The 12,128-nt window shown below is 37.3% G+C and overlaps 1 protein-coding gene across 5 annotated transcripts in view; it reads right to left on the reverse strand.

Moving 5' to 3' along the window:
- Syn (synapsin) overlaps positions 1–12,128 on the reverse strand; it is a 295,521-nt gene that overhangs the window by 104,752 nt on the left and 178,641 nt on the right. For all 5 annotated transcript variants that reach the window (XM_074254998.1, XM_074254996.1, XM_074254995.1 and 2 more), the window contains exon 9: positions 1,265–1,526. In XM_074254998.1, coding sequence (XP_074111099.1) covers positions 1,265–1,526 — 262 coding nt within the window. The remainder of the gene's footprint in view (positions 1–1,264; positions 1,527–12,128) is intronic.

The following is a 12,128-nucleotide window of genomic DNA, read 5'->3' on the forward strand; positions in this document are numbered from 1 at the left end:
TATAACTAGGCAAAATCATTTTTTCCCGGGAGCTTCCTTCTACGAAATCGGTATAAACGATGAAAAAATTGCTAATATCTTGAACGACAGAAGAGAGGATATTCTTGAACTTATTGAGGATCAATTAAAGGTATAAATGATTTCAATTTTATAAATCCAATTAAATAATGGTAAATATTTTTACTAACTTTTTCACACATTTTTATAGCACAATTAGTTTACATAACCTCAAATTTGATGCAAAATACGTTTAACGACGTTAGGTCGCTCAGTACTCGCAAAGCTTTGTTCTAACTGTCGCGGAACAAGTACGCGATCACAGAGAAAGCACTGCAATTAAGCAGAAAATTTGGGAAACTCAGGTGAGGTTGAGTAATAACGTACAATACCATAGTATCTTACATAAACCAAAATTGATCAGTATCATAATACAAAGAATGAAGAAATACAATTCATCTTTTCTTTGTTTTAGTTATTTATATCTTACTCTTTTTAAGAACTTTAAATGTATTAGATGATTGAAAAATGAAAAAAAAAAATCAGGAGAGATCACAAAAAATTTTTAGTAAGAGGAAAAAAAATTTTTAAAAATCTCTTTAAAAAATTTTCTTTTTTTAATATCGGTTTCAAAATGATCAATTATTCAATTCTTTAATTATTTGTAATTTAAAATATGAATAATTAATGATTCATATGACAATTTATAGTGAAACTAATTTATTTCACAATTTCACTCAAAAATTCCATACCGCCTTAAATTCAAACCTCTATATCTCAAAAAGTATCATTCTTAACGATTTAGTGCTAAAGAGCTTTTTTCTAGGAAATTCAATTTCCTACAAGTCTGTTGCTTGTATTTTTTCTTTAGCTAATGTTGTTTTCGAGATAGTTACAAAACAACGCGAATTTTATAAAAAAATTAGCTTTCCCGGCCCGTACTACCCCGCAGGTGTAAGTTATGACTTTGCCGTAATGAAGACTTTTGTAGACCGTTCAATTCTTAGAAATCTCTTCCTAGACAATCCCATTAAATGCCGCTGAGTTAAAAAATTCAAAATAAAAAAATCAAGTTTTACATGTAATTTAAAAGGGAAATCACTACACTCCTTGGTCGAGTACTTAATATTAATATTAAGGGCCCAAACTTTTAGAGAATTTTGTTTTTTTTTTGGTACTCCTAACAAATTTTTACTATGGGAACGAAAATGAAAAAATAGTCCAAAAAAAAAAGCACCCTACTAATTGTATTTTGCTTTACTTTTACCTTGTGAATCTCTTCGCTGCAATTGATGAATATCAGATTCGTTAATATCACTAGACAATATCGGTGCATGAGCTGAAGTCGAGCTCACGGAACCCGTACTAACAGCACTTGCAATAGATCCTATAGACCCATGCGAGCTCAAAACAGGTGCTTGCCCTGGAGGCGGCCCACGCTCTTCAACTGGACTTGCTGTTTGACTAACGCCTGACATTGAACCTCTCGATGTAGTTTTTGTCAAAACACAGTGAGGTCTACAGCACACCTACATTTCAACCATAAACAACAATTTACAAATTATTTTCCATATTAACGAATAATTCAGAGAATGATTATAATGTATATAATATTTAAGAGCGATTTCAGCCTGATCATTACATTTTACATTATTGATAAGAATAAGAATCTTTATTGTATAGTGGTGTATTGAAGTTACTCCAGAATTAAAATATCCTGACCAGAAATTTAAGCTCGGCGGTGGTTCGTTCCGAATTAGGCATGCCGAGTTCCAAGCTCGCGTCGAATCAGGAAGCCAAAGTTGGCCCATGTCTCGGAAGTAACGCAGTCGCGAGTTTGGGCCTAACTTGACTTCCGACTTAGGCGATGGTTTGGAAGACACACTTGCCGGTGACAATTTAAGCCTCATTTAGTCCGAATTGGGCTAACTAACTCAGCAGCAATTTGGAAATCAAATTCACACGGAAGAATCCAAATTTAATCCTTTCGTTGTTTTTAGCTATTTTTATTATAAAGCAAAAATTGTAGTCACACATGTATGGTTGAGTATAGAAAAATATACGAAGAGATTGAAAAAAGAAATAGTATATATATATATATATATATATATATATATATATATATATATATATATATATATATATATATATATATAAGGTATTATGTTCATCATGAGACTGATGACAAATCTTTGATTTACAGACTCCGTCGATAGTGCCAATGAAAATTTCGAAAAATCAGTAGCAGATGAGTCCAGTGACAAAGGTTCAGAGATGCATAAACTTAACGACAGTGGAAAGAGGTAACTGAGGATAGGTTTATTCTAAACTGCATTGAAGGCTGTAATATTTCCTTTGAGAATGTCCCTTTTAAAGCTTCCGAGCCTCTGGAACCTACATGGTCTCCAGAAGAGCAAGCTAGGGTTGAAGGTACAATACAAAAGTTAGTTTCGAAGCAAGCTGTAGAAGCTTGCACGGAAGATGAAGGTCATTTTATTTTGACTTACTTTTTAGTCCCTAAGCCAGATGGGTTGTATAGGTTCATAATTAATCTTAAAAGAGTTAATGAGTTTATTCAAACGTCGCATTTCAAAATGGAGGATCTAAGATCAGCAAGAAATTTACTGGATAAAAATGCTTTTATGGCAAACATTGATGTCGAAGATGCCTATCTCTTAGTACCAGTAAACAAAACTAGTAGAAAATTTCTTAGATTGAGATTTAAGAACCAGCTGTATCAATTTATCTGTCTACGTTTCGGTTTATCAACTAGTCCATATATTTTTACCAAAATTATGAAGCCAGTGATGAATAAGCTCAGATCTCGCAGGTTCATATCTGTGATTTACTTGGATGATATCTTGTGCATAGGGAATTCTTTCGAGTCATGTCAAACGAATGTAGAATACACCATCGAATTTTTAGAATCCTTAGGATTTATAATGAATTATTCCAAGAGACAAATTACTCCTTGCAGGAGGTGTAAGTACCTTGGATTTGTTTTAGACTCGCAAAAATATTGAGTTGAACCAATATCCAAAAAGATACCTCAAATAATCTCGCTCTTAAGAGACGTAGAACCCCATAGAAACTATAAAATTAAGAATTGCTCATGTAATAGGAATTTTAGTAGCTTGTTGCCCAGGAGTAGAATGGGGTAAAGTATTTTGCAAAAGACTTGAGAGAGCAAAATGGTTGGCATTGTTAGTAAATAATAATGACTTTGAGGGACCTATAAAATTAAACGAGACTGTCTTCGAAGATGTACTCTGGTGGAAAAGAAATATCTCGAAAACAAGTAGTAGGATAAAACCCAAAAATTACAGCCTAATCATCAGTTCTGATGCTTCAAGAACTGGTTGGCGTGCAGAATCAGAGGGAAATGTGACACACGGCTTCTGGAGCCCGGAAGATCAAAAATTGCATATTAACTATTTAGAGCTTCTAGCAGCCTTTTTCGCACTTGAATGTATAACAGTTTTACCTGTTCAGGTTGGCCCCTAATCAATTTTATAAATAAATAAACAAAACTAAAAACCAATATAATTATTAGGGCGCCACTAGGATTTTTAATCACGGTTCCTGGAACCGGTCCAGAGGTGAGAAAACTTAATCTTAGGGTAGAGAGAGTGGAGGAAGGTGCTGTTGAATAATAAATAATTAATTAACAATATATCGATATTTATTAACAATAAAAAATTAACAAATTTAACAATTTAAGCGCTCACTCACACACTATAATTAACTTATTATCTAACGAAGCGGAGAATAACTGCGAAATAAACGATATTTACAAACGAACCTTCCAACGACGATACGATGACTAGATGGGCTTTTTCTAACAAACGGTCTCCCACACTTGTCCTTAAACTATTGGGGTTTTTCTAACAAACGATTCCCACACCTGTCCTTAACTAATGGGCTTTTTCTAACAAACGGTCTCCCACACCTGTCCTACAACTAAGCTTAAAATTACAAGTCCACCGGATTACCAAAACGAACTAACTTTACACACTGTTATAACTTAAAATTAAGTCCACCGGACTACCAAACTTAACACTATTAACACTCTCTATCACACATAACCCATACAATTCTTCACACACATAACCCACACTTCGCTTAATTGAATTTTATAATTTTAAATAAAAAAAAAATGATTTTAATTTAATTACAATATTATTAAATTAAATTATTCAATCATTAGTATTTAATAGTAGGATAACTTTCAATTAACAACCAATTTCAATTAACTTTGAACTAATATCCAACTTTCAATTTCCGATTGCTAATTTTAATTCTATTAAAATATTAGATAGATTAAAATTCCTCAGTAACTTATAGTCATGGTCTTAACAATATAACAATAACTATTTAAAACAAAAGGTCTTAATACCTTGGATTAACTTTTGATAATTAAATAAATCACAATATAACTTTTACGATCACATTCAAAATTATTAATATGAAATTATTAAATAATTCTGACTAAATTTTTACTGTGACAAATTTTGACTCACTTAACTGAACTCCTGGACTTAATGTCCACGCCGATAATTATCAATTTGGAATAAAAATTAATTTAACTAATTCACGGACTTAATCCCCAAAATTACTTAATTTCCACGTGACAATATAAATTAATTTCGATAGTTTTCTACTATAAATTATTCTCAATGATTAATTCTTAATAATTTTCTAATCGTTTTTATCAATTATAAAAAATTCGACACAAGTCGAAATATTCAAATTTTATGTGCTAGAACATTCGCTAGCTAAGTTTTACTTGACCTAGGGTATTGGACTTTACTGCGACACAAAATGTACTGACGCTCGACCAAAATTCCACGAATAAAAGTTTGTCGATTATTTTCCACGGGACAAAATTACTCAATTTTTCTTAAGTTAATTATTATAAAAATTATAAAAATAAATTTAACGAATTCTTCGGATGTTAATTAATTAATTGATAAATTTCTAGTTGTCAAAATTTTTCCGCAAGGTCGATTGAGTGATTCTCGGGTATAAGCCCCCATGAAAATCACTCGATCTAAACTAGCAAATGTTCAACTATTAATTATTATTAATCGTCGATTAAACGATCCAATAGTAATTAATTAGGAGAAGTAACTCAGTATTAGGTAAACCGCGGTCCACTTCTTTCCCACAGAGTAATAATTAATACCTTGACGAATAAAATGATGATCTAACTCTCTTATTGAGGATGAAGTCCTAGTTGTAGTTGGCTTCCTTCGTCTCGTAACTACTCCGGGGATCGGTCCTTCTTGATTTCCGTGGCACTCAGTCTGGCGGGCACACTACTTCTCCCTTTTCCACTGCACGGCTCACCTATTTTAACCCAAAACTACCCCCTCCTATTCTCCCCTTAGGCCCGAAGATCGAGACGCGCTAGTGCTATGTCGAATAATTATCGATATACGGTGACTTATCGATTTAGGGTAATTTTACCCTGTGACAAATGTTTTGCCTCAGAGACTCGCGACTGTCAAACACTACTCCGTATTGATAATACAACGGCAATACCGTATATTAATAAAGCGCGAGGAATTATATACCCAGGGCTTAGCGAGCTAGCAAGAAGTATCTAGTAATGGTGCGAGAGTAGGAATATTAGGGTAGTAGCTTCTTATATTCCATCAAAGCTAAATGTTGAAGCTGATAGAACTTCTAGACAGAGTTAGTAGACTTCGGACGCAGTGTTAGTAGATGTATTTAATTTCTCATGGAGGAGTGAAAGGTTTTATGCCTTTCCACCTTTTGCCCTTATATTACTAGCTTTAGGAAAAATAATCAATGATAAAACTTCGGGAGTTCTAGTTCACCACATTGGCCTGTACAGTCGTGGTATCCGCTGTTTACCTCTATCCTATGTCAGCCACCTCTAACTTTTGAACCAAAAATTAATTTATTGCGATCTCCTTTCAGGCAACAGAATCATCCACTTGCTCTTAAATTATTTCTAATGATCGGCAAGTTATCAGGCAGGCTTCCATCAGAAAAGAAATTTCAAACAAACCAACAGAAATAATCTTGGACTCCATAACAAAGTCTATAGTCAAGCAATATGAGGGCTGCCTGAAAAAGTGGTTGTTTTTTGCAGACCAAAAAAGAATAGATGCCATTAATCTTCAAAACACTGATGTCATGAAATTTTTGGCAGATAGATTTAGTAAAGGAGCAAAATATGGGACCATAAACTCAGCAAGAGCAGCGATATCTCTGATTTCACAGAACAATCTCTTAAAGGCCGCTATGATTTCACGATTCGTCAAGGGTATCTTTAAAAAAAGACCAACAAGACCAAAATATGCGGAGACTTGGAATAAAGAACAGGTGCTCACCTATGTTAAAACTATTGAAGATATTAATAAGTTACGACTGAAAGAGTTGTCAGAGAGACTAACCACTCTTCTCATACTGATTACTGCGCATAAGATGCAAACACTGGCTCCCATTAATATTAAAGATATTACAAGATTATCCACAAGTTTAAGCATAAGAATATAACAAAGTTCGGCCAAAGGGAAAATAAAAATTAAAAAAAATGCAAATCCAAAATTTCACAATTTTTCCAGTTTTATAATTTTGTTTTCGTAATCTCTCAAATGCTATTATATATACAAAAATAGCCTTCTGTTTGTTTGAAAGTAGAAACTTAGAGCTATTGAAAACAAAAAAACTTTTGAATAATGCCAAATTTTGAACATTTAAAAATCTTTTAAAAATGATGTTCGAAGTTAAAATTTTGGTGTAATTTTGTTCGTATAATACCTTGTACCGATCTTGAAAGATCCTGAAATTTTTAGAAATGTGTTTTTTAACTTACCACTAAGAAAATTGAAAATTTTCAAAAATCGAGAAGTTATTGGTTTTACCCTATTTTTCGAAAATCGAGTTTTCATCAGATCTCGACGTTTTGACATAATGTGTGTGTGTGTGTGTTTATCTATTTAGACAATTTTCGTAAATGATAGACAGTCAATAGCCAGCTACTACCGATATTGCCACGTGCAAAGATTAAAGCTTAAAATATAATCAACGCTTTTCTTTTATAATACATTAAATTATAATAAATAATCAATAGTTATTTCTACGTAGTGAATTAAATCATTTATACAACGACAATAATTCCTACATTGGTGAACCCGCCGTTATTAAAACCGACGTGAATGTTCCTTTAGTCGTTGAGGAAAGCGTCGAGTTTACTTGAAATTAATTATTTTAGTTTGTTTCAACCACGTCTATTTTTATGTGTTGCGAAAGTCGACGAATTCGACGTTAGTGCATAACTTATCACAGCTAGTGCATTACTGAGCACCCTGGACGTTGTGCTGCATTAGTTATCCCGAGGCACACCCGAGTGCAAATCGGATAGTGATAAATGAGTGGCGCGAAGCCTATTACGTCGTGACCTTGAAGCAGCAACAGCATTGTTAATCCATCATTGCCGCCAAAACTCAAGTACTACCGCATTCCAGACCCGTGACGTCAATATAGACGAAAGTTAATCCTCGAAAGAATTCAACAACAGCAAAAATTTAAGTATTGTTCCTTTTCTTTCTTGATTATTCTTTTATTGATACCTTTCTTTTATTTACATAAATAAATATTCACGATGCCGCACGACGAGACGGAAGATACGAAGCCGTTTTTCGTCAATTCACTAAAGGCGCCTCCCTTCAACCCGAAGCGAGCAAAAATCTGGTTTGTGCAATTGGAAGGGCAGTTTTCCATACATGGCATCGTACAAGAGCGAGATAAATTCAACCATACTATTTCGCTGATTGACTCCGAGTCCGCACAGGAAGTTGAGGCGATGATCACTTATCCGCCAATACACGCACCGTTTAGTGAGCTCAAAGGAGCGCTAATTAAGTGCTTCTCAGCGTTGGAATTAGCAAAACTGCGCCAGCTTCTAGACGGCGAAGCGATAGGTGATCGCTCCCCTTCACAATTCCTCCGACACCTGAAATCTTTAGCTCCAACAGTCGACGAAGCCGTCATCAGGACCAGATGGATGTCAAATCTGCCAAAAAAGACTCAAGAGCTACTCTCAGTCTCTCCAGATACGACGTCCACCGATGACTTGGCCACAACGGCTGATAAAATTCATGAAATGTTCCCCGTGAATCAAAATACTGTCGCAACAGCCTCTACGTCTTCGAACCCTCAGATTTCGGCTCTTGAGAGACAGATCTCTGAGCTAACAAAATGCGTCGCCGCTCTAGCGAATCAGAACCGACCCAGAGGACGTTCTAAGTCACGTAACCGCCAAAACAGAGCTCCGTCCAATAGACGAGGGAAATTGAAGGATGGCATCTGTTATTACCACGCAAAATTTGGTAATAAATCCTACAAGTGCACTGCCGGATGCAAGTTTGCGGGAAACGCAAAAGGGAGTCCTTAGTGGCGGGAAGCGATTCTCTGACAACTTCACACCGCCTATTCGTCACAGATCTAGCCACCAATACACAATATCTCGTGGATTCTGGCTCAGATCTCTCTATTTATCCGCACCAGCGGTTGAAGTGCAAACCGACACCCGTCGGTTATCAATTACGAACAGCCAATAGCTCTCTCATCGAAACTTACGGCATTATCACACTCTCGCTCAACCTAGGACTTCGTCGCGAATTTACGTGGAGATTCATCATCGCTGACGTCACGAAACCAATCATCGGCGCCGACTTTTTAAGTCACTTTGACTTGCTAGTCGACCTGAAAAACAAGAAACTTCGTGATATATCTACTGGTCTCCAAATAAACGTCAATTCAATAGCGTCCGACATGGATTGCATCAAGGTAGTGGATGAGGACACAGTCTATCACAAACTATTGTCGAACCACCCGTCTATTACCACACCAGATGGTACTGCGATGACCAGGAAGCATTCCACCGTCCACTACATCAAAATGACGCCTGGACAACCAGTCTCGTATAAAGCGAGACCTCTCGCGCCGAACAAACTCAAGATTGCGCAAGAAGAATTTAGAAAAATGGTCCAATGCAGTATCGCGAGACCATCTAAGAGTCCGTGGGCATCTCCGTTACATCTCGTTCCGAAGAAGTCCGGAGAATGGATACCATGCGGAGACTACCGTCTTCTTAATGCCCGTACAGTACCTGACAGATACCCAGTCAGACGACTTGAGGATTTTACGGCGACATTACATGGTAAAAAAATATTTTCCGTCATTGACTTGATTCGAGCTTTCAATCAAATCCCTGTCGCCGAAGAAGACATCGAGAAAACAGCGATCATCACACCATTTGGACTGTTTGAATTTATGTACATGACTTTCGGACTACGTAATGCTGGGCAATCATTTCAACGATTCGTTGATGAAATCACAGCAGACTTACCATTCGTGTTTCCGTACATCGACGACTTCTTAATTGCATCCGAAAACGACGATCAACACTTAGAACACCTAAGCATCCTGTTTCAACGACTAGAGGACCACGGCCTCGTCATCAACACAGCCAAGTCAGTTTTTGGACAAAAAGAGGTAACATTCTTAGGACACAAGATCAGTGATTCAAGTATCAAGCCGTTGCCCGACAAGGTCGACGCAATTTCTAACCTTAAATTCCCTCGTACTATTTCGGCATTACGTGGTTTTCTAGGCACAATTAATTTTTACAGAAAATTCGTCAAGAACGCCGCCCAAATCCTAGCACCACTAAACAAACTTCTGGAAGGTCCAAAAGTAAGAGACTCAACGCCGATAATAGAGACTCCTGAGCTCAAAAAAGCTTTCAACGACGCAAAACGAACACTGGCTGAAGCGACGCTACTCGCACACCCGGTAATCGACGCGCCATGGGCGATATTTTCAGATGCTTCCAACACAGCCATCGGAGCAGTTCTTCAACAACAAGTTGGAGGTAAATGGCAGCCACTGGCTTTCTTCAGTAGAAAGTTGCAGCCTTCAATTCAAAAACTGTCGACGTATGACCGTGAACTTCACGCAGTCTACGAAGCTGTACGACACTTCCGTCATATTTTTGAAGGCAAACACGTCGCCATATACACTGATCACAAACCATTACTTCATGCGTTCCAACAACGTACTGAAAGGGCCTCTCCATGGCAATTTCGACGTCTCGGCTTCATTGGTCAATTTACAAGTGACTTTAGACACATTGCTGGACCTGAAAACATCGTCTCAGACACCCTGTCACGCGTCGAAGCCGTGTCGACACTAATTACGACACACGAGCTGGTAAATGCTCAGAGAGTTGACCCTGAACTACGAGATCTACTCAACAACGCGACGACGTCACTACAGTGGCAACGTATCATCTTCGATGACCACCCAGCCGCGATTCACTGTGATGCTTCATCAGGTAAACCGCGTCCATACATTCCAGGTCCACTTCGAAGAAAAGTTTTTAACGCCCTGCACTCTTTTGGACATCCAGGCTCTAAAGCATCGCAGAAATTAGTAAGCAAACGTTACGTCTGGCCATCTATCCAGAAAGACTGTCGAGAATGGGCCAAAGCGTTCATCAACTGTCAACGTAATAAGATTACACGGTATGTGACATCTCCAATCGCTTGATTCGATCTTCCAACGCAGAGATTCGAACATATCCACATAGATCTCGTCATCTTACCAGCGTCTCGCGGATATAACAAATGTCTCACGATCATCGATCGATTTACTCGTTTCCCAGAAGCCATTCCTCTAAGAGATGGAGACGCCGACACGGTGGCAAACGCCCTAATCAACAACTGGATTTCCCGGTACGGTGTACCAGTTAGAATAACGTCGGACCGAGGAGCACAGTTCACCTCTGCATTGTTTCAATCGCTGATGAAAATATTCGGTATAAAACACCTGCGCACAACCGCGTATCATCCACAGGCAAACGGCATGGTGGAACGTCTTCATCGTCAGCTCAAGTCTGCACTACTTTGCCATGACGACACTTGGTTCGACGCATTACCCGCAGTCCTGCTCGGTCTCCGCGCTGCGTGGAAAGAAGACATTCAAACAACACCAGCAGAACTTGTATACGGTGAGCCTATCCGTTTACCGGGTGAATTAATAATCCCGTCGAACAAACATGAGGACGCCCAAACTGTCGTCCGCGCCTTGAAAGCTCATTTTAATAACTTGGCACCAGCCGAAACGTCGCGTCATGGAACAAGTTCTGTTTTCTGTTTCAGACACCTCAACTCAAGTTCCCACGTTCTAGTACGCAACGATCAAATTGGACCGTCGTTTTCTTCACCTTATGAAAGCCCATACGAAGTCATCACTCGACACGAAAAATATTTCATCGTAAATCTCAAGGGCACAAACACGGCGATTTCCATCGACAGACTGAAACCTGTCTACGCTGCAACTGACGACTAAATTTTCTTAGTACTTCCTTCACAATTTTTTGAGATATCATTGTACTTATTTATTCTATTAAGTTTTTTTCTCTTCATTGTAAATAACTTACCATAACTCATTGTATATAATAATCGTCATTATTTTTTTTAAGAAGGGAAGTACTGTAGCGACTATGTCCTACAATATAAATTACCCATTCGGTTAATTCCGCCGACACTCGGCGCCCGAAACATTTGTAATCGTCGTTTATCTATTTAGACAATTTTCGTAAATGATAGACAGTCAATAGCCAGCTACTACCGATATTGCCACGTGCAAAGATTAAAGCTCAAAATATAATCAACGCTTTTCTTTTATAACACATTAAATTATAATAAATAATCAATTGTTATTTCTACGTAGTGAATTAAATCGTTTATACAACGACAATAATTCCTACATATCGGCCCGGGAAAAAATGATCAGACCTGATCAGACATGGTCAGGTCTGATCAGATCTGTTCATGTCTGACTCGATCAGGTCCAAAAAAAAAGTTGTACCTGTGGGGATTCGAATCGCAGTAACAGACTGTTACTTTACCTCTTGACCATATGACTTATATTTACTGTAAAGGTATCTTTCAAACTACTTCAAGTAATTTAAATTTCATACATATTTTATCTTTACAGTTAACGAAGTTAACTATGCCTAGTTTATTAATTATTAATAAGTTATTATATATCAGAGTTATTTGTTTAAAACGGCTGTGTATTTTTTTTGC

Source organism: Cotesia typhae, unplaced genomic scaffold (assembly GCF_013202065.1).
Source record: "Cotesia typhae breed Kobodo isofemale line unplaced genomic scaffold, CoteBio_Ctyphae scaffold_13, whole genome shotgun sequence".
In the NCBI taxonomy this organism is placed as follows: Eukaryota; Metazoa; Arthropoda; class Insecta; order Hymenoptera; family Braconidae; genus Cotesia; species Cotesia typhae.